This window comes from Muntiacus reevesi, chromosome 2 (assembly GCF_963930625.1).
Source record: "Muntiacus reevesi chromosome 2, mMunRee1.1, whole genome shotgun sequence".
NCBI classification, from domain to species: domain Eukaryota; kingdom Metazoa; phylum Chordata; class Mammalia; order Artiodactyla; family Cervidae; genus Muntiacus; species Muntiacus reevesi.
Window position 1 is genome coordinate 248,864,936 of NC_089250.1, and position 22,167 is coordinate 248,887,102.

At 45.8% G+C, this 22,167-nt stretch overlaps 3 protein-coding genes across 10 annotated transcripts in view; 1 reads left to right on the forward strand and 2 right to left on the reverse strand.

The window, feature by feature from the left end:
• Nucleotides 1-394: 394 nt before the first annotated feature.
• On the reverse strand, nucleotides 395-11,446 carry COG8 (component of oligomeric golgi complex 8). 3 transcript variants are annotated; one of them, XM_065925639.1, is made up of 6 exons: nucleotides 10,928-11,446; nucleotides 9,268-9,475; nucleotides 7,682-8,509; nucleotides 5,619-5,787; nucleotides 4,639-4,812; nucleotides 395-2,777 (listed from the first exon to the last, which is right to left on the reverse strand). In XM_065925639.1, exons 1-6 carry the CDS (start codon nucleotides 11,320-11,322, stop codon nucleotides 2,620-2,622), a joined length of 1,932 nt encoding a protein of 643 aa, XP_065781711.1. In that variant the 5' UTR covers nucleotides 11,323-11,446; the 3' UTR covers nucleotides 395-2,619. The 3 variants fall into 3 exon arrangements, with proteins under 3 accessions (XP_065781711.1, XP_065781712.1, XP_065781710.1); XM_065925638.1 differs by lacking the exon at nucleotides 395-2,777 and having other exon boundaries at nucleotides 4,541-4,812; XM_065925640.1 differs by lacking the exons at nucleotides 4,639-4,812; nucleotides 5,619-5,787.
• A 25-nt stretch (nucleotides 11,447-11,471) lies between these two features.
• Nucleotides 11,472-22,167, forward strand: part of NIP7 (nucleolar pre-rRNA processing protein NIP7) — a 66,641-nt gene continuing 55,945 nt past the window's right edge. For 2 of the 6 annotated variants that reach the window (XM_065925653.1, XM_065925649.1), the window contains exons 1-4: nucleotides 11,472-11,658; nucleotides 11,775-11,861; nucleotides 11,955-12,093; nucleotides 12,800-12,940. In XM_065925653.1, the coding sequence (XP_065781725.1) occupies nucleotides 11,603-11,658; nucleotides 11,775-11,861; nucleotides 11,955-12,093; nucleotides 12,800-12,940 (423 nt within the window). In that variant the 5' untranslated portion in view covers nucleotides 11,472-11,602. Of the gene's footprint in view, nucleotides 11,659-11,774; nucleotides 11,862-11,954; nucleotides 12,094-12,799; nucleotides 12,941-13,146; nucleotides 18,199-20,919; nucleotides 22,155-22,167 lie in introns of those variants that run through there. The other 4 variants (XR_010661688.1, XM_065925650.1, XM_065925651.1 and 1 more) reach the window with 4 other exon arrangements.
• Nucleotides 14,877-20,766, reverse strand: TMED6 (transmembrane p24 trafficking protein 6). Its single transcript, XM_065925648.1, has 4 exons — nucleotides 19,838-20,766; nucleotides 18,501-18,627; nucleotides 17,010-17,158; nucleotides 14,877-15,110 (listed from the first exon to the last, which is right to left on the reverse strand). The coding sequence occupies exons 1-4, from the start codon at nucleotides 20,048-20,050 to the stop codon at nucleotides 14,877-14,879; spliced, it is 723 nt and encodes a 240-aa protein (XP_065781720.1). The 5' UTR covers nucleotides 20,051-20,766.

A 22,167-nucleotide genomic window follows, 5' to 3' on the forward strand; every position in this document is an offset into this window, starting at 1 on the left:
TTTGATCTGGGTAGGGGTTTCTGCTGAATTGAGCCAGCTTTTGCTCCGTTCCTTGAAGGCTTAGGCTCAGTGCTCCTCTCCAGTGCAGTGGGTCAGCCCCGCTCTCATTACCTGGAGCATCAGCAGGCCTCCAGATGGTGCTGTGCTGGGTCACGGGAGCTGTGTCACTTGCTGGAGAGTTTCCACATCATGTTCCTGATTAATTAGTTATGGACCCTCGGCCACCAGTTACCATTTGAAAATACCATTCAAAAACTAACTGGCCACCCCCTCCCTGTACTGCGTCATTGTAGTCAGTTGTATTTCGTTACCTTTATTTAAATCAGAAGGCCCTTGCCTTTTTTTTTTTTTTCAACCTGCTTCCTTCTTGCTGCTGCTTGAATGCATTGGCAAGTCACAGGGGTTACCAGAGGGCTGCTGGGGTTCATCGTCACAGTTCTCATCACAGCTGTTCTGCCTTCCCACTTCTCTCTCTCCCCTGAGTGATGGGCAAACACATGTTTTGTTCGCTGCTGAGACTGGCACAGTGGTGATGCTCAACATGGCTAATAAGTGCAGAGAACTTCCCTCCCTAAGCACTTACTCTGAAATTCACTTCCTCCCTACCTGGGGATTCCATTCTTAACCCTCTGCCTACATTGATTTACTCTGTGGAAGCTGACTTCTAAAACTTTCATTAGCTCAAGGTGCTGAATCACGTGTGTGGTCTTGCAGCTGATGTATCTGCCCAAGGTGGAAGAGTTTCTTCCTCGTAAAGGCAAGGATTTGTTGTCTTTGGGTTGTACTGTCTAGGGTTAATTGATCAAATCCATCCTTGTTTATTACAACCATAAATCTAATCTATTGTCAGTAACAGAATCTCAGGCTTTCCCCGAGGTCCACATTGAGAAGTCATTGACTTTTGGGCCTTAAGTCAGGAAGCGTCCAGCAGATACTACCAATCTGTGTAACAGAGGCATGATTAAGGACTGTTAACCTCAGGGCCTGTAAGGAACCTTCAGAATGTTTTAATACGATCCTGCAAGGGAAAGGAAGCTCACTGAATCCTAATTTTCCTATGGAGCCATGTTTTCAGTATAAATGAGAGCTTACTACAGATTCTGAGAGGGCTGAGTCTGTCCTCACCTCAGGGCAGCGCCAGGCCCTGCTCCTCCCTGAAGTGTGATGGACACAAAGCCAGACTCGGCTGGCTTGCTTGGCCTCACGCACCCCCAGACTTGGCTGTTTAGAGAAAGCACCTGGGGAGAGTGGGTCTTTCCTGGGTCGTTTCATTAACTACCATTTAAGATACATTTTCTCTATAAACAGCTTACTGGACTTCTTACTATACCTGTACTTGGATGTTGGAGGACTTCGGTAAGAGTACCTGCATGGCAAAACTCAACATAAAAATGAGTTCTTTCACCTCTTGACAAAGCTCTGACAGAATCTTAAAGCTAAAACTGCGGTCACCATGATGCTGCTTTATTTTTTCAGAGTAAGTGTGGTGACGAGGAAGCAGAAGTTCTGCTTTCTGTTTCTGCCCCGACTGTGACAGGAGGCTCATTGCTTCTTCTCAACTACAGGCAGTCCCCACTTGTTGAAACCACTTTGCACTGCTTCACTTTTATGAAAGACCTACATTAGTATCTGTTTTCAAATGGAAAGAAACTTGAAGAGGACTTTCACTTTTACAAAAAAAGGCAAAAGCTAAAACAGCATTCAGCTTCTGTTTTGCAGCAAGCTCTTAACAGAAGCAGCAACACTCAGAGCAGCCAGGGGACACCACCAAGCTCCTTCCCCAGGAGCTGCACTCAGCCTCTCAGCGTCAGGCCGCCAGCGCTCTGAACTGTGTCTGTGAGCATCTGTTAGCATGATGTGTCCTAAGGTAACTGCTTCTTCTATGTATGCTATTTCAGCTTAGGAAAGACTTCATCAGAATGTTCTTTCAGATCATGGGGAAATCTGTATTGCCCCTTTCCCAGCCCTGCTGCATGGCCTCCACCCAAAGAACAAGCCACGTACCAGCAACCTAAGAGATCTCAGCAGAAAAATCTTCCCCAGGCCTGTTAAAGGTGGAAAGCAAAAGCCCGAGACCTAAACTATATCTGAACCTTGAAAAATGTATGACTACTCAGTTACGTTAATACTGTCATTGAACTGGAGATATTCTGCCCTGTGTTTTACTTCCACAGGCAAACTGGTATCTGCGAGTAACACACATAGACCCTCTGTAACATAAGAAATTGGTGAAGACGATCAACCACAACCTTAGTCTGCATTTTAAATACAGCTTTCAGATGTTTGGGGGTTACATCATTATCTAATCTTGGCTTGGGGAATAGATGGCTACACTCCTCTGAAATCACATCTACTGAGTGGCTATTTATTTGCACCCCTCACCTCCCATCTCTATACAAAATTGCCAGGAAATGTCCACTCTTTTAGGGGAGATATTTTTCTTCTCAAGTTGAAAGCAATATATTGTCCATAGCTCATTTCAGAGTACACATTTTTAGCATCTTCCTCCAACTCAATTTGGTAGCTCTGGCAGTCCGCTGTCTTCTGTCAGAGCAGAGCCAGCACCAAGTCCAGCAAGGAAGATGTGCCCAGCTCAAAGCTGGAGTGTGTGTGTCTTGGTTAGTCATTCACCTCCATCCAGTGGATGTTTGTAAACGTCTTGCTGTCCATTTTGTCAATGAACAGGCAGCCCTGCAAGTGGTCCATCTCGTGCTGGATGATACGGGCTGCCCACCCACTTGCCTGCCACACCACCTGCTCTCCTCTAGGGTCCAACCCTGCAAAGGAAGGTACAGCCTGCGTGAGGACATGCTGGAACTCCGTCATTCTCAACCTACTGAGACTTTCCCTGCCCCCGGCTGTGTTTACAAGAGGCAACATCAGAAGGGAATGCAGACGGCAGCCCCTCTCCATCCTCAAAACGAAGTCTGAACTCTAACTCTACCAAGTATTCAACCAGGTTCCCAATCCTGACAGGTGGGTTGCTAGGCTCACTATGGGGCTAAAATGAGAAATGATCTTCCCAAGTGGCTTGCTCAAGAAGAACCACCATCCCAACCCTCCAGCAGAGAATCCCATTCTGCAGAATATCCTGTGGAATGACAGACAGGTACTGGCTTATCACCCTGAGCTAGGCAAAGCTGGGTTCCACTTCTCCCAAGCCACCACGACAGATCTAATAGCAGCAGAGATGTGAGAGAGAGAGAGAGAGAGAGAAAAGAGACACAGGGTGAACAACAGGGTAGAGGACGGGGTGAGCGCTCACAGCGGAGCCAGGCCCCCCTTCCAGTCCCCACCCCTGTGCCCCAGTTGAGCTGGCTCTGCTCCCACAGCACCTGCCCCGCCCCATCAGTCCTGAATTTCGTCCTCTAGGGTCTGCTCTTTGTTCATGTCGGTAGGCTCCAGATCAGCCATCACCATGTCTACACTTTAACTGCAACTTGGTGTAAACTCTTTAGTGGGATCCGAACCCGCCGCCTTACACAGGTTGAAGGGGAGCACACAGGCACCCAGTCGCCGCCCCAGGCACCCCACCTTTCCGCACCTGAGATCTGCACCGCCTGGAAGCGGGGCACGCAAGCAAGGAAGCCAGCTACACTCTCGCAGCCCTCAGGGAACGTGACCAGGCGGCTGTCCAGCACCCGCAGGCTGGGGTTCACGAACACGCGCAGGGGGAAGGGCTCCATCTGACGGGCCTCGCGCACACGCGGCGCGCAAGCGCGGAAGAGCGCCTCGGGGAACTCCAGCGCCAGTACCTGCAGCGGCACCCCGAGTTGCGGCGCGCTCAAGCCCACGCAGTGCCGGCGCCGCATCACTTGCACTAGCCGCTCCACCAGCCGCTGCAGCTCGGGTCCCGCCAGCTGCGCCGGCTCTACCGGGGCCGCTACGGCCCGCAGCGCCGGATCTCCGACCTGGCACACGTGCGGGTATGGCGGCTCCAGCGTTCCCCGCACCAGACGCCGCACGTAGCGCCAGTAGGAGCGCCGGCGCGCCGGCCCCTGGAGTTCATCCCGGGCGGGCGTGGAGCTGTAGGTCCGGGCGCCGCCGACCGCTACCCGCTCTCCCCACAGCAGGGCCGACCCAACGCAGCGCGGCGCCCGCAGCCACCGCAGCAGCAGCCTAACTCCCAGCTGACCCATGGCGCGTGGAGCAGAGTCGCCCGCCTGGACGCGTCCCTCGTCGGCCCCCGTAGCCGAGGCTTCGCCGTCAGGGACGCCGGGAAGTGAAGTTTCCGTGCGCCTTCCGGGAGCGCCGGCGCCGCTCCCTGTACGCAGCCTGCCTCTCCGCGGCGTCTTTCAGCCTTGTTAAGTCCCGTTTCTGACAGTTTAACCAAGCATTTACAAGAATAGCCAAGAGGTTCACTATTTTTTAAATTTAATTGGAATATGGTTGCTTTACAGTATTGGGGGTTCTCTCCTGAATTACGCCTTTTGCAGCCTCTCCCACGCGCGGCAACACCCGTTCCCACCAGGGCTGCGTGACCTCCCCCGCCCCGCGCCCGGGGACCCGCCACGTCGGCCTTGGGGGCAGGCAGCGCCTGTCAGATACCCGCACTAGGCTCGTCGGCCTGCGGGGGCCCCGCGGACTCCAACTCCTCTTGCCCCGCGTCAGGGACAGCGGGGCTGACGGGCTCCGGGCTCGGCGCCTCGGGGGGCAGTGCTGGCGCTGGAGCCGGGAGCTCGGGGACTAGCTCCTTGTCCAGACAGAAGACCGGCTCTCTCTTGGGCAGGATAAAGGCCAGAGGCTCCTGGACGACGCTGACGTTCACGTGCCCCAGGTTTCCGTACTTGGAGAGCTGAGTGGGTGGAATGCCTGACCCAGAAGGTAAAGAACATAAGTGAAAAAAAACTTTTAATAAGTTTAAATATTGATGTGTCACAAGGGAAAAAATCCCAAAACACTTACAGGGAGTAACGAACACAGTTACCACATTTCGGTGCGGTAAAAATCACCTTTGTGAGAGGGGACAGGGAGCTGTGCCGTAAAGCCAAACTGTGAAGGTAATCGGAACAGCACAGTGCAGGGCGGATGGCGAAAGATAGTCCCAGGAGAGCCTAGGCAGGCACCGGCTTCCCCGGACAGGGCCAAGGAGAAGCTGGGGGAGCCAAGAGCAGCCACTCTGCTGGTGGGACCACTGCCCACTGCCCTCCCGCATGCCCTTCACCACACAGACAGTGGACAAAGGGATACGAAGGCAAATTACAAAAAAATACTTCATAAACACCGTCTATAAACATTTCATGGCAATGGAATCATACATTGTGGTTTCTTGTGATTGGCTTCTTTCATTTAGCCAGATATAAACATACTGAATGAGTCTATTGATAAGAAATGTCCAAAAAAAAAAAAAAAGAAATGTCCAGAAAGGGAGAATCTATTGCAACAGAAAGTAGGTTAGTAGCTGCCAGGGGCTAAGGGTGAGATTGGGGAATGACCACAAATGAACACCAGGGATCTTTGGGGTGATGGAAATGTTCTAAAGTTAGATGGTAGCAATGGTTGCACACCTCTGTACATTTTTACTAAAAACTCTTAATTTTAAAAATTGGTGAATTACTTAGTATGTGAATTATGTCAATAAAATAGTTTTAAAAATCTTTTCTTCTCCATTCTCTTACCTAAGGTCTGTGCGATCTGAGCTGGAGGAAAAAGGACTTGGAGACAGCGATTTAAATAAGGAACAAGGTCTTCCAGGAAGACAGTGCAGAACTGGACAAAGAGCTCTTGCTCCCCACTGCTGAAGGCAGCCTCTTCTGCACGATGGAAGGCCAGGATTACTTTAGTTACCTAGGAGAAAAGGGCACCACCAATTACCTGTTAATCTATCCCCATCAGCAGTGACAAAGATGTGCAGCCCTCAAGTTTTCTGAAAGAGCACTCCTTCCAAACAGTACATCATTATCTTGTTTAAATTCACAACTGTGATCAGTCTTCACAATTCTGTCACTTCAATGATGTATTCCTTACTCAACTAGTTTCATTATTGGCGCAGTTTCCAATTCCAGTGCAGGAACATCATGAAATACACAGAATACATCATTTTTGGCTCCCATGGGAGATGGACTAGAACGCTGATGGATCCAGGAAAATACCAGCAATACCATAAAAGGTTTTACTGAGTAAGGCCTCTAAAGTTCCAAAATGCTAGAACCACTAGAAAATTGTAAAGGAGGAGGAAAAACAGAGCTGGAAAAGAACATAATTACCACATACAAAGAACATTCATTATTTCCACATACAAATAACAGAGCAAGCCTAGCTAACATTACAGACAGGTGTCACGGTGACAGGGTTAAGAACAGAGACTCTGGGAAACTGCCTGGTGCTTCAGTGGTTAGAAATCTGTGCTTTCACTGCCGAGGGCCTGGGTTCAATCCCTGGTCACAAGCTGCAATGTTCCGCCAGACAAACAAGTAAATAACAAAGAGCCTCTGGTGCTGGATGTTCTGGGCTCTAGTTCCAGCTGTGCACTCAGTGCTTCTGTGGCCTCTAAGCGATTGCTTAAGCCCTCTGTGTCTGACAGTTCGCTCATCTATAGAGCAGAGCCAGCAGAAGGACCTAACCTCATAGAATTGTGAGGATAAAGGCCAAATATGTATAAAGTGTGATGAACTATGTGACATGAGCTAAGCTCTAGATGGGTACTAGCTAATTACTATTATCTGAATTTCACTGACCCTAAAAAGCCTCATTGCTCATGCTTGCTTGCTGTTTCTTACAGGAGGACATCAGCAGAAAGACTCAATGCAAGCACGTCACAACTGCCACCTGGCTGACAGGGACTAGAGGATGCCATCAACTGTAAGAAGCACCTCAACATCTAAAGATGTAATGCTTAAAGACGTGCACCATACTCGGAAATTAGTAGGATCAGTAATGTTACTTATATTAGACGGAATTCTAAGACGGCTCTTGTGATCCCCACCTCCTGGTACCCACTCCTTTGTGTTTTCTCTTCCTCCTTGAGCGCAGGCAGAACCAATAGGATATGGCAAAGGTGAAGGATTCTGCAGTTTTCATTAACATCCCAAATCGGCTGACTGTGAATTAATGAAAAAGGAAGTTATCCTGGGTGGGCCTGACTTAATTAGATGAACCTCTTCAAAAGAGGGCTGAGGAAGAGACTCAAGCAGGAGAAATGTGCTCCCACTGGCCCTGAACAATCAAAAACTGAACTGCTCATGGAGTGGGATGGTCTCCAGGAGTTGAGGGCCTCAGTCCTACAACTGTAAGGAACAGGAATATGCCACTGTGAATGAACCTGAAAGGAGGGGATCACAAGCCCCAGAGGAGTCCACAGTCGGGCCAACACCTCGATTACAACCTCGTGAGCAGAAGCTCAACCCAGTTATACTGTGCCTGGACTCCTGACCCACAGAAACTGACACATGATAAATATGTGTTGTTTTAAGCTGCTATGTTTGTGTGAGTTTGTCATGCAGCAACAGAAAACCAATACATACTGAAAAATTACTACAGGTGAGCCACTTCATGAAGGAGGACTAACCAGACCTTTTCAACTAGAAAAACCTCTAAAACCACACTAAACCTAAGTCAGCAGGCACCCTGTCACACAGACTGGTGTGTTACAAAAGTCTGGCCACCTGTAACTAAAGCCTGCTACCGCCCCCCGCAAAAAAAAAAAGGAGGCCCCAGTAGAGAGCCAATAGCCTGCGCTCACCTTGTCAAGGGCGTCCTCCAGGGCCCTGGTCACATCCTGCGCCAGGGCCACAGGGCAGCAGAGGCGTAGATCATTGAAGGCGACCAGAATGTTGTTGAGGAAGCAGGCAAGGGGCGGGAAATCTAAGAGCACCATGGGCGGCTGCAGGGTCCCTGGCTGAGTGACTGGAGCGGCAGCCGGCAGGGTACTGCTGCCCAGGACAGCTGGAGTCGAGATGAGGGTGTAAGAGTTCATTTCATCCTGGAACTTCTCGACGGCCTCCTGAATTGCTTTCTGGAAAGTGCTGATAGCCACCTGCTGGAAAACAGGTGCCAACTGACCCCGGAAATCAGCCCCTACTCGACTGAAGGACAGCCCAAAGTACATGCACTGGCCCAGCAGAGAGTCCAGACGACTGCCAATCCCTCGGTTAAGGTCAGTCTCCAGCACCTGCAGGAACTGTGAGACTTTCTGCAGCACCCAGCCGTGGAAAATGGCACTCTCATTCACCATGTGCTCACCCATGGCAGGAGGCAGCAGAGGGTCCTCGTCTGAGAAGATGGCACGGTACTGGGTGATAATATCGAACAGATGGACACGGCAGGCCTCGATGGTTTTTGTGATGTGGAAATAGGGATCATCATTGGGGATGGCAGTCAGGATGGAACGGAGCCAAGCATCTCGGGCCTGAAGAAACTTGACCCTCAGCTCAGCCTCAGTGAAGACATCCATTTGCCGTAGAAAGCCAATGACACGGAGGCAGGCAGGGAGCTGGATGCTGGTCCTCAGTTGTTGGATCAGCTGGCTCAGCATCAGCTGCATGGACTGGCGCACTTCATTCACAATGCCCTGACAACACGGGGTGAGTCAGTACGCTGGGGAAGACACTCCCTGGAACCCATTCTATTAGCCCTGAATATTGCCAACCAACATTCCCACTGCTGTCCTGACGTATGAGATGGACCTCCTAAAACTGATGCATCCAGGCTCACCAACAAAGGTTTGGTTCATTGTGGCCTACAGGCCCTGCCTGGTTCTCCTGCCCTCACCTGCATCCTAATGCTTTCCCCTTGCTCACTGCAGACCAGCCAGAATGGCTGTCTTTTTTACTTCTAAACACTCCAACTTCTTCTCTCCTTAGCCTGCTATACTTTGTCAGACACGTTCTGGTTTGGTCTCTCCCCACATCATCATGTGGCTGGATTCTCATCATCTGGGTCTCAGCTTAAATGTTACTTCTCCAGAAAAGCCTTTTCTGACCACTCTTCCTGGAGCAACCCACCTAGTCTTCTACCCCACTCCCTGGTGTATTTCACTATCTGAAAGGATATTATCTATTTGCCAGTTAACAGCTTATAGTCACAAGAGCCACAGCCTTGTCTTTGTTCACACTACTTCCCCAGCACCTAGATCACTGCCTGGCACATGGGTAATATTTATCAGCTGACTGAATAATGAATCTATGATCAAGCCTGCCTGCCTTGCAGTAACTGATGTGAAACATGCAAGAAGTTTCCCCAGGGTTTCTGCCTAAAGGGTCAGTGATGACCACAGAGTTACTGACTATAAGAACACAAGTTTGAGTCTTCTCTGGGCAAGTTGGCTACCTGGATGACAGGGATGGAGGAGTATTTCCTTTCTAGTCGGCGTACGTAGGCTGCCAGCTCCAGGGCCTCTTCATAATAGCTGTTCCGGACACAGGTGTCCATGAGCTGAGGGATCTCCAGGATCTCCAGGATTTCCGTGTGCCGGTTTAGAGTCAGGGTGTTCATCCGGCGATTGGAACTGATCTCCTCAGCCTCTTTCACAAAATTCCTAGTAACAGTCAGGAGAACATCTGGCGGTTCACCGCTCTGCATCCAGTTACCAAGCACTTACTATGAACTGACACTAAGCTAGACGATTAATCTGATTTAATCTTTACACCAAACTCATCAGGTACTTTTATCCCAAAGATTTTAAGCAACTTGTCTAAGATCACACAACTAGTAAGTGATTAAAGAAAAAAAAGATTTGAATCCAGATATGCCACTTAACTACTCTTGCCTGGAAAATCCCATGGACGGAGGAGCCTGGTAGGCTGCAGTCCATGGGGTCGCTAAGAGTCGGACACGACTAAGCGACTTTACTTTCACTTTTCACTTTCATGCATTGGAGAAGGAAATGGCAACCCACTCCAGTGTTCTTGCCTGGAGAATCCCAGGGACGGGGGAGCCTTGGTGGGCTGCCGTATATGGGGGTCACACAGTCGGACACGACTGAAGCGACTTAGCAGCAGCAGTAGCAGCATGCCACTTAACAAGTCATGGCAAGGTACTTAAGTCTCTCTGAACTCTTTCTTCATTGGTAAAATAGTACTATGACCCACCTCATAAGGATGTGAGGATTAAATGAGCTGATGGGCATAAACCATTTAACACAGAATCTGATATGGAGTAAATGTTCCTTTAATAACGGCTGTTCTTATTTGCCCCAAGTAGCTTTGAACTACAACCTAACCCCCAAGTTCCCTCAGCCTCTTAATCTTCTCTGCTATTGTCCAACCTTAGTTCCTGCTACAGTCCCCCTTTCTTCTTTGTAACTGCAGAGGCCTGCTTTGTGAAGCCCCTTCTCTATTCTAGACGACTGGAAGAATATGAAAGCTATTCTCAAATACTGAAAGACTCTAAAGAAAACACTTTTCTCATGCAAGGCTGGAAAGCAGAATTAGGGATAATGATGGAGAGAGGCAGAATATGGTTCAAAAAGGAAGTTTGGTGGAGTTTTTGTGGGTTTTTTGAGAATTATTACTGCTCCCAAATGAGATTTTCTTGTCAGTCTCCTGTCAGTGAAAGTTTTGTTTCAGATATCTCTCATCCAAGCTGTTGTATGTACATGTGTGTTGTGTGTATGTGTGATGTGTGTATGTTTACGTAAATATGCACATATATTAAACTGACAGTTGTAGGGTGTTAATTATGATATGTCAGACCCAATGATAAGAGCTTTGTATGCATTCCATTTAGTGCTCACAACAGCCCTATAAGAGGGGCGTGCTGCTGGGTTCCAGTTCTGACTTAGGAACATCCTAGGGCGGTCTCAATTTCCTTATACACAAAATGGGAATGGCGTACGTACCTCGAGGGCTGCTGTGATGCTTAAAAGGATTAATAAAATGCTCAGAGGAGAAGCTGGCATATAGTAAGCTCTAAGTGTTAAGTATTCCTATCATCATAAAGACAACTATTACAGTTATTAAAAGCCCCTCTAGCTCCGGGCCCGCCGCACCTGCAGCTCTGTTGGAAGCTGGGCAAGCGGTCGAGCAGGCGGCCGAGCGACTCCTCCACATCCCCAAAGAGACGGTGGATGCGCTCAGTGCACTCGGCGCCGCGGATGAAGGTCTTGTAGTTGGCGAAGGCCAAGTCGCGCGTCTGCTGCAGCAGCTGCGCTCGCTCCTCGGCCAGGCGCTCGGGCTCCCGCCGCAGCCGCTCCAGTCCTGAGCCACTCAACTCCCTGAGATAGCGTCCCACGTCAGGCCGCTCCCGCCACTGGGCCTCCGGGAAGCGGTCCCGGAACAGCGACGCCAGGAGCCCTTCATCCTCCACCTCCCCGAGAGCAGCCGCGGTGGCTGTCGTCGTGGCCGAGACCGTAGTTGAAGATGGAATCGTCGCCGTCGCCGCCATCTTTTCGGCAACAGCGTCACTTCCTCTCCCGTCCAGGGAGGGCGCTGACTATCTAATCTAGAAGCGGAAGCGGCTGGGGCTCACTTCCAGTCTCTATGGTTTCTCGTCAGGCCGGCTTTCTTTTCCCGAGAGTCCTCCAGATTACGGGGCGCTAGCGTGGGGAACTATTAGAAAGCAGCTAGAGAGGCCGGCTTTGGGGTTGCCAAGGAGCGGCTGGCAGCTGGGCTTCCGTTTCCGCTAACTGAGGCACGAGGATCCGGCGTTCCAACCCAGCGGGAAAATGCGGCCGCTGACTGAAGAGGAGACCCGAGTAATGTTTGAGAAGATAGCAAAATAGTAAGAGCGCTGGAGAAGAGGGAGTGTGTGGTTGGCGGGGAGGGGCGTGGGTAGGGCGTGGGGCGCGGTGTGTGGACGAGTCCGGGCGCGGTCTCCAGTCCTCATTTTGCTCTCAGCATCGGGGAGAATCTTCAGCTGCTAGTCGACAGGCCCGACGGCACCTACTGTTTCAGGCTGCACAACGACCGGGTGTACTACGTGAGGTGAGGCGGCGCGGGGCCAGGTAGGCAGCGTGGAGCGGGTGCGGGCCTGCGTCCCACCGTACTCCCTCACCTCCTCTTGCCCTATCCCTTCAGTGAGAAGATTTTGAAGTTGGCCGCCAATATCTCCGGTGACAAGCTGGTGTCGTTGGGAACGTGCTTCGGAAAATTCACTAAGACCCATAAGTTTCGATTGCACATCACGGCTCTGGATTACCTGGCACCCTATGCCAAGGTTTGTAGGTTGGTTTCAGCTCGCCACTAGGGATGGAGGCAGTCTAGGCAGAGGGCCACATCCGCAGAATTAGGCACATCTGCTATGCCACGGAGTCCCTGACCATGCTTAGGGTCAGTGCCAGCACCTGTAGCCGTACGTCTGCTACCTGGGCGTCTTTGGAGCTGGGGGGGCAGGAGCTCACCCTGTGGGGCTGCGTAGTGGTCCTTATCTCCAGCAAAAATTGAAAAGCCTGTGCAAACGCAGCTCGAGACCGAAAAGCAAATGGGTGGCAATGAAGAGGAGCACAGTGGGCTACAGAAAAAGAGCTGTTAAACTTTAACCCCATGGGAGAAATTGAAAAGTTGAGGAAAGAATCTCATGGTAGTTCTCATCATGGAGTGAACGGTTTAAGGGAAACAGGCCTCTTTCCCTGAAAATTCATATTACAAAATAAATGATGTATAGAAATAACAATCACTATGTTTTGTACCTGCAACTGACATAGTATTGTAGGTCACAGTACTTCAGTTTTGAGGACACAAAGAGTCGGGCACGACTGAGCAACTGAACATAACACATGCACGCACATAATTCAGTGTAAAAGTAAAAAAGTTTAGTTCATAAGAAAAAAAGAAATTAACCACAGACATAGTAGTTAGCTAATCTACAAGGGTGTAACTGTTAGCATTTTTATGTCTTTTGGGTTTAATTCTTTTTCTTCTAGTATAAAGTGTGGATAAAACCTGGAGCAGAGCAGTCCTTCCTGTATGGGAACCATGTGCTGAAATCTGGACTTGGGCGAATCACTGAAAACACTTCTCAGTACCAGGGAGTCGTGGTGTACTCCATGGCAGATGTCCCTCTGGTGAGTAGAGATGGTGGCTGTTAAAAAATCAAGTATCTTTTCTTTCAAGAAGGATGTGTTTTCAGTCTGCTCTTTGAGAGGCTAAATTCTTGGCACCTTTTGAATTTTTCAAAGAACTGTATTTTTTCATCTTCGTTGTTTCCAGACCTCAACGCGTATTTATTGAATGACTTGAGTGAATCAGTGTCTCTTCTTTTGAATCCCAGGGTTTTGGGGTGGCAGCAAAGTCCACACAAGACTGCAGGAAAGTAGACCCCATGGCGATTGTGGTATTTCATCAAGCAGACATTGGGGAATATGTGCGGCACGAAGAGACATTGACTTAAAGCAAAATCGTCGCAAGGACTTGTGGCTGTGTGGAAGGGCCTAGTTTTGTTTCCTGTGTCTCTGTAGGCGCCACCGTCATGTTGAATTTTTGTCAACACTGTGACCTCTTCAGGGACTTCTTAGTTTAATATTCTCTCTTATCATGGACAAATACAGGCTGGATTCTTACTATGCAGAAATGACTCAAAAATGAGGTTTCAGATCTTTGTGATTGTGACTGAATAGATTACTGTGTTTTATATTTGAATCAGAGGGCTTCTTGTTTTGAGTAACAGGTTCTAAATTGTTGGAACTGAGGACAAGAATAGCTTGTTATTGTTATCTATGATAACACTGTTTTCCAAACATGTGATAAGAACATAATGAATTTTCTTAAATATTTATTAATATGAAAAATAGATATTGCCATATCAGAAGTAGGTCAGGTTTGGGATTTTACAAATGAAATATAGATAAAATAGTAAGGGCAGTTTATTCTGTGGCTTTTCTATATGATAGGTGCTGTGTGGTGTGGAAGAAAAAACTCTTGATTCAAACACCGTTTCTCACCTTTACTAGGTATATGGCCTTAGATGAGTCATTAAACTTCAATAAGCTTCGTTTCCTTCTTCTTTCAAAATACCTTAGCCATCTTCCTAAGAATAGTTTTTAGAATTCAGAATCATGATTGTAAAGCACCTAACACAGCGCTTGGCAAATGATGGTGTTGAATACATGCTAAGACTTGTTTTTGTAACACTTATACTGAGTATTTCTGTTACTTAGAATAGGATATTATGAATATAGTTTGATTATATTACCTTGGCTTTAACGAGCGGTTTTCTTGATCTTTTTCTTGAATGGTTTGATCCCAGGCTGAATGTTATTTTTATCACCTTGATTTCTATTATAAATCTTTTGGTTTTTTTAATTAAATTTTTTTTTCTTGACGTATAGTTGATGTACAGTATTGTGTTAGTTCAGGTGTACCACAGAGTGACTCATTTATATGTATATTCTCGTAAGTCTTTAATTAACTCACTGGATTGGACAAAAAGCACTAATCAGAGACCCTGCAATAATAATTCAGCTCTTCCATCCTCCCCTGTGCCTTCCAAAATTACTTTTAGAATTATTAAAGTACTTTTTAGCAAAAAAGCATATCATAGAAAAAATTTAACTTCCAGTATTGTTGTTTCTTTAGTGTATATACTGATTTAAATTCCAAAGATGACATCTCTAAAAAGAAAGCATTTTCAATTATAGCAAAGCACTCTACAACTCCTGTTTCAGTATGCAACATATAAAACCCAGTTTATATATTTTTGTCCCATTTGTTTCAACTCTTCTCCCTTCCAAGGTTCTCTGTTAATTTCTAAATAGATAGAGTAAAGGTTAAGAGGTTGCAATATGATGGGCAGTATTTTGATAGTAGCATTTAGTGCATACTTTAGAAATAATCAGTGTCAGAACTTATACATTTTATTATTTTATTGCTGTTTTGCCTGTGTAGATGAGAGCCATGGAGTACAACTTTCTAAAATTGATTTTTTTCCCCAACAACTTTATAAAGATTTGACAAAGCTTGTGTCCCAGAAGGAAAGAGCTAGGGCACTGTAGTCATTTGAGCTTAGCATCTTGGCTTTTGTGTTTCTGTCGTCATTGGGATATTGAAGAGACGCTTCAAGAAATACAGCTGCAGGATCCCAGAAAGAACAATGACAAGGCTCTGGGCTGTTGACCACCAGTTCACATAGTTATAGTTTGATTGGAGAAGGAAAAAGTCAGCTGTTTTTCTCATGCGAGCAAAGTTGTAGTGTCGCCACATGTGAAAGATATTGTAATGCACCTTTCGTGTGCTCTCCTGCGGGACAGAAAATGAAATACAGAAAAGGTTCCTCTCTACCTCTCATCTAGCCTCACCTGGGTACCCACCAGCACTAACCTCCTATAGTCACATGATTTTATGATGTGTAAAAGTTGGCTATTGAGGGTGCAGAACAAAAAAAAAAATGGGCTATTGGAGTTGTTGGTAAATGGCTAGTTTTGTTGTATATGAAAAAATTACCTGGACTTCAGTTTTTAAAAAATTTTTACAATGAAAAATTTCAGTGCTGAAACCAGAAAGCTGTTCCAGTGTATGTCTGGATGCAGACATATACTCAGCACGTCATTGCCATTCTGGGCAGTGTCTTCTGTTCTTTGTGTATGGTAAAAGATAATAGCCTGCACATTTTTACTGAAGGGCCGGACAGTAAATATTCTAGGCTTTGCAAGCCATACAGTCTCTGTTGCAGTTACTAAACTCTGCCACCTGAGGCACAAAATCAGCCATGGACATGTATCCAGTGAGCTGTCCCCCAGTAACTGCGGGGAGATTGGTCCCAGGACCTGCAGAGGATGCTCTGGTCCCATTATCGGCCCTCCATATCTTCAGATTCTCCACCTGCAGATACAGAGGGGGACCACCTGTAATTGTCAAATGAGCATTGTTTTGTTCCATAAAACTTCACTTACAAAAACTGGGCTTTTGTGCATCAAGGAGACTGTCAGGAAAGTGGAGAGAGATCCCAAACAGTGGGATAAAATACTGTATTGGCTGAAAAGTTTTTCTGGAAGATAGGCTAGAAAATCCTGAACAAGCTTTTTTGGCCAACTCAATATTTGCAAACCATATATCTGATAAAGGACTATTATCTAGAATATATAAAGGACTCTTAGAACTCCACCATTAAAAAAAACTAGATTTTAAGATAGGCAAAGGATTTGAATAGACATTTCTCTGAAGTAGATATACAAAAGGCAAAAAAACATGGAAAAATGTTCAGTGTCATTAGTCATTGGAGACAACTCAAAAACCACAAGATAACACTTAGACCCACTAGGATTGCTATAACAAAGACAATAACACATTGGCAAGAATATAGAGAAATTGCAGCTCTCAACAAACACTGTTGGTGGTATGTAAAATGTGTTACCCACAGTGGAAAAGAGCAGTACCTTATTGAAGTTAAAAAGTTATACTAGCAGAGTATCCACTTTTGTGTGTACAGAAATAGAAGTATGTTCACACAAAAATCTATATGCAGGTGCTCACAGCATCATTATTTATGATAGCCAAGAAGTGGAAATAACCCAGATGTCTACCAGCTGATAAGAAACAAAATAGGATGCATATTTACAATAGAATATTATTCATCCAGAAAAAGGAATGAAGTACTAACACATGCTACAATGTGGCTGAACCTTGAAAACATGCTCAGTGAAAGAAGCCAAACACAAAAGGCCACATTGTATGAGTCCGCTCATGTGAAATGTACAGAACAGGCAAATCTATAGAAACAGAAAGTAGATTAGTGAGGGATTACCCAGGACTGGGGGGGCATGGGGAACAGAGAGTGAATAACAGGCATGCAGTTTATTTTTGGAGTGATGAAACTTCTGGAATTAGATGCTGGTAATGGTTGCAGGACCTTGTAAACCACTAAACTGTACACTAAAAGTGGTGTGTTATATCTAAATTAAAAGGCTGTGAGCCAGACTTGGCCTGTGAGCCATTATTTGCTGATGCCTGGTAGAAAACAAGTGAGGAATTTCAAAAGCTCCAAGTCACAAAATTAATTAAAGGCTTCAGATCTTTTTGCCTGCTTGGTTTCTACCGAAACGAGCTTTCACTAGTATGATATTATTCCCACTAATTCTAATCTTTCCTCCAAATTTAAACTTAGTTTCCATGGATGTTTCTCTCCCACAGAACAATTACCTCAATTGCATCCAGAGTATCATTCAGTTGTTTTCTTTCATTCTCCTTCTGGTCCATCTCAGGCCCCTCATAGAAGACTCCAAAATTGAGGTATACTTGCACGGAACCAAAGCGGTTTTGCTGGTTTGCTAGACAAAGCTGATAAAAACCTGTACAAATTCTGAGATCATTACCAAGTTCTTGATCTCCTACCCTCCCATCCTCTAAATTTCCCTGGAGATAACTGTTCTCCAAAGTTAGTGTGCTGCTGCTGCTAAGTCGCTTCAGTCGTGTCCGACTCTGTGCGACCCCATAGACAGCAGCCTGCCAGGCTCTGCCGTCCCTGGGATTCTCCAGGCAAGAACACGAGTGGGTTGCCATTGCCTTCTCCTATAGACAAAACTGCAAAGGTTCAGATTTTGATGTGGAAGATCCTGATCTTGAAATGCATTTTACTAAATACCATAATGTTGTTTTGCCAGATTTTAGTAACTTGATCTCTGTATTGGATGGAAAACGTTTTCATCTTTTTCTGTTTTTTATCGTTTTCATCTTTTTCAACCCCTCATTCTCACATCTTCTAAGCAGTTTCTAACCACAGGCATATTAAGAGCATATTGTTTGCCTGCTTGTACACCATTAGAGCTGGGATATCATCTTGATCTTGAAAGTAGGAGAGATGGATGCTGTGTGAATGAAAGAAACTATCCAGGAGTGACTTCCTGCAAGGTGGTCTGTATGGGGGGCTGTGGTTTGGGGTATGTACCGATGCTTATTCTCAACTGGGGTCACCTCCTGCACGTGGCGGTGGGGGAGCAGTGGGGAGAAGCAGGGTTCGAAAATGTGTCAGTGTATTTGATTGTCTAAGTGAGTGGAAGTTGCTACTGGCATATCGGGGCCAAAGATGTTAAATAATAATGCTGATATCCTGTGCTATGAACTGTTGAGAAATACTGTCTTGTTTTGTGCACCTGACTGGTACAGAGAACAGTTCAAACTGACTAGTGCTGTCCGGAGTGAGGACAGGCTCCATCTGGCTGTGGGAATTTTCTATTGACTGGAGAAGTGCTTTGCTGTAGAATGTGGATGTTTGTCATGGCCATGCATTTCCTTATATTCTGAGTCTGCCTTTTGGTAACTGGCTCAAGTTGTTCTGATGACTGGAGTACTATCCCATAATAAATTTATTCATTGTAATTCTGTATCATAAGTGGGTCTGCCTGTTTTGATCACTTTCCCATAATCTGGTTCGCTGGAGATGAAGAGATAAAATCAAGCTTCTGGAGCCTAATCAAGGACATCTGATTAATGTCTTTGGCCACTGGCAGTCTACAGGAAATCTGGTTTCTGGTGTTCAAGGTTAATTTTTTTCCCCTACGGTTTTACCATCCATATGTGGAAAAGTCAGGGTTTTTGCATCTCAGTACTTACTAATTTCAATATTTCCTCATTATTTTCCCAGTTTCAAAGAAATACATGATTATTACAATAGCTGTGAGAATGAAAACAGACCTGTCTCATGGGTAGAGAAGTTAATCTGGCCCCGAACATCCTTAGAGGCCTGTATAAGGAAACCCTGTGGGGTATGTGCAGTGGCAGCAACATGCCGGTCATGTGACATTCCTAGTGTCCGCTGAACCTGCCGAGACACATTAAAGAGGGAGAAAAGCGCTTGCTACATCATCAGGAAGCTAACTGAATGGTAAGATTTGACATCCAGTGACCATCAGCACAGTGGTTCTGAGTCAGGGGCGGTACTGCCCAACCCCCACCTTGCATTTGGATCGAGGTTTCGCAGCGATGATGTGTGCGAGTAGGGGAGGGCAGGGAGGCAGCAATGCTAAACATCCTGCAATGTTAGAAGCAATAAGCAAGACAGAGAATTGTCCAAAATGCCAATAGCACCCCTGGTGAGAAAACATGTCTCAGACCTGGAATCTGGCCATGTAGTTCTTGGCTGAACTTGCTTGGTTTTGACCTCCCCAGTGGTATACCATACTTGGGCTTATTTGATACTTGACAACAAGTAAGGCATTCAGTAGGTACTTGTCTCCAAGCTGGGTCTTGATAAGCCCAGGCTGTGAGCTGTGTGGTAGCTACTATTCTATTACCAATTGAGAGATAAGGAAAACCTCTGATGAGTTAGTATAAAATGAATTTTAAGTTACATTGGAATAAGATCAATATAGTTTTTTAATATGTAGACAAAATTTAGAAAGTTAATAGGTTTCCAAGATAAAGAACAAAGGAAATGAACAGCTTCTAAGTTGCAGTTGAGCAGACCATCCTTGGGCACAGCATGTATTAAAGTACTTGGCTTAAAGTATTTAAGCAACAGGACAGACTACATAGAGAAACTTTGAGTCAATGATTCCTCAATTTGCTGGAATTACCCCTAAAGGCAAGACAGTAATATTATTCCCCCAACTTCATAAACTGAAGCGTCTTTGAAATCTCTGGGTCTGTCTCCAAAGTCCATGTGATTTTTTTCATTCAGCTTGGTACCATATCCATATTATTATTATATTTAAAAAATGGACTCTTTCTTTCCCCTCTCATCAAATTCAAGTAAATGTGATGATCACCTCTCCAGGAAGAGGTACCCAGTTTGTCCCATGATTTCAAGCACACTGCCACAGCCCCCAATTTGAGAAGCCAAGCCATATGTTTTAGTGATTATTCATCTATCAACAGTTTCCATTTAACTGCAGACCCATTTCATTAACAGGTGGGGAGTCACAGCATAATAAAGACAACTAGAACCTTGTGTTTGTTTAAAACCTGACCCCCTTTATAAAAGGAAATGAACAAACAAGAAAAACAAGTCCCCAGTATCACCACGTACCCACCTCATAGCTGAAATAGAAGTAGCCAGTCTGGTGGGCAAATTGCCAGAAGCATTCTGTGCTTCCTGGAGGGATCACAATGGCAAAGTCGTGTCGATCTGCTCCACGGAAGAGGGGCTGGTCCCCATTGCTTCTAAGGGGTTCTGTCTTCTGGCTCCTAGTAGAGCTCACTAGGTTCAGAACCACCAGTCCAGCCCCAAAGAGCAAAGGGAACATGCTGCTCTCTGGAGACTCCTGTGTGCAGCCCAGTGGAATCAAGCAATTCAGTATGCTGTCAAACCAAGCACGGAATCAAGCAATTTAGACAACTGCTGGGGTAATGATTAACTCCACAAGTAACACTTAGGCCAGTCTCAGGGCCACACATAAGATATTCCAGAATAGAATTGGCATGAGACCCCACGTTTGGCTTACAGGAAGAATTTTTGCTTTAACTTCAAAAACTCAGTGGCTTACCAAATCTATTTAACAGGTTTCTACATAGAATCTATTACTTCAGAAGAGCGATTTCCACCCTTCCTTTGGGCTGTCATTTTTCAGTTTTTACCTGTTGGGAATAAACATTAAGCAGGTTTATTTCCAACTATCTGAATGTATGGACTTATTTCTTAGTGCACAGTCACTGGGAGATTTTTTTTTCATTCATATCAAATTGCTGCTGCTGCTAAGTCACTTCGGTCATGTCCAACTGTGTGACCCCATAGATAGCAGCCCACCAGGCTCCTCTGTCCCTGGGATTCTCCAAGCAAGAATACTGGAATGGGTTGCCATTTCCTTCTCCAAATTGCTAGATGATACCTATTGCTCTTGTAAGATACAAGGGGCAAAACCTGTTTCATAGGACTTCTTTCTGCCCAGTGCTACAGCATAGGAGAGCAAAGCACAGCATGGAAGTGTGTAGAAACATTTAAATGGGTGAAGAGTGAGCAAGAGACAGTGGTCAAACTCCTCCACAGATAGCCCTCCTCATTCTGCTACCATCCACCTGAATGGTAACGGTCACCTAAAGCTATCCAAAACCCACTGAAAGACTGTTATGTTGCTCAAACAGTTGATATGTCTTCTTTTATCTGTGGCTTCTTTAGCACCCACAGGGGGAAAAAGACTTACTGAACACCCACTGTCTTCATGGAGAAGAGATTTACCTGCATCTTATTCTCACATCAGCCTACCAGGGAAGTACCATGATCTACTACATTACAAATGAAATGGACATCGAGTTCAGTGTCTAACTCACCATCTATAGGCACAGCTGGGTCCCTGAGTGGGCCTCACACTCTTACCCCTCAGGACAGTATGTCTGTCAGTTTTTTAGTTCTGACAGAGTGTACATGTTTTTATCTCAGCCATCATCTTAAGCATGAGTACCTTCTAACCAAGTATTGCCTCAGAATGCATCACAATGACTCCAAGTGGTAATACTTTTAAGTTACCAAGTATGTGCTGTTATGAAGAATGTGCTTCATAATTATGTTCAGTTCCAGCAAAGGCCAGATGACATCATAGCAATCTGGAGGCACAGTGGCTGCAGTGTTGCTAAGGTGAAGGTAGGAGAGAGTGGGATCGTTTCCCAGTGACACAGTGACGCCGGCACCTCCACTGGGGTCCCACCACTGCCCCAGTCCTAACACTGCTCACCAGTATGTGGTAAGCAGTGACATTCACCAAAACAGCCATCAGTTCATGGTAAGTTGTCTAGTTCCATAGAAACTATAGGCAGAGGTTTTTCCGTACACATTCCATAACATTATAGTAAAAAATAACACTGAAGTTATATTTAAAAAGGGGAGGGGCTAGTGGATCTATGCATTTCTCAAATTGGAGAAACACTTAACTGGAATATTTTGCTTCCTTAAGTATATCCCAGTGTCACTCTTTTACTTAGAGTGTGCCATCTAACAATGTGGGTTGAAAATAAAGAAGCTACTGGATCCTAAAGCTTGGTCTGGAGGGAGACCACGACTAGCTACCACCACATCAAGTGGAGATCAAGTTCTCACCTTCTCACTAGTTTAATTTGGGGTTAACTTAGAAAAACAGCAGTACCAAACCCCCGAACATGTAGTTAATAGGTAATAAAGCTGTACAAAGTTTCCAAATTTTAACTATAGGATGAATTTTTAAACTTTAACATTTGTCAAAAGAAATGGACAAAAGGGAATTCTTTTGTCCTCAGAGGTACGGTATATGAAGAAATGAGACAGATTAAGAAGGAACTTCCACATGTCTGTACGGCACAGCTTCTAAGGATTAGAACATTCAATACAGTTTGACATTAGTTTCTTAATACAGACAGAAGGGTTTACCAAAGCTTATTCAGCATTTTGCTACTT

What these genes read in the sequence shown, in the direction of transcription:
- COG8 (XM_065925639.1), bottom strand. Translation starts at nt 11,322, where the DNA reads ATGGCGGCGACGGCGACGATTCCATCTTCAACTACGGTCTCGGCCACG. An exon ending in AGCTTCCAACAGAGCTGCAG is followed by an intron (nt 9,476 to 10,927) that starts GTGCGGCGGGCC and finishes GACTGTTACTAG; the next exon opens with GAATTTTGTGAAAGAGGCTG. An exon ending in TCAGATCGCACAGACCTTAG is followed by an intron (nt 4,813 to 5,618) that starts GTAAGAGAATGG and finishes CTTCTGGGTCAG; the next exon opens with GCATTCCACCCACTCAGCTC.
- TMED6 (XM_065925648.1), bottom strand. Translation starts at nt 20,050, where the DNA reads ATGTTCCCTTTGCTCTTTGGGGCTGGACTGGTGGTTCTGAACCTAGTG. An exon ending in ACTTCTATTTCAGCTATGAG is followed by an intron (nt 18,628 to 19,837) that starts GTGGGTACGTGG and finishes GTGTCTCGGCAG; the next exon opens with GTTCAGCGGACACTAGGAAT. An exon ending in ATACTCTGGATGCAATTGAG is followed by an intron (nt 15,111 to 17,009) that starts GTAATTGTTCTG and finishes TCTGTCCCGCAG; the next exon opens with GAGAGCACACGAAAGGTGCA.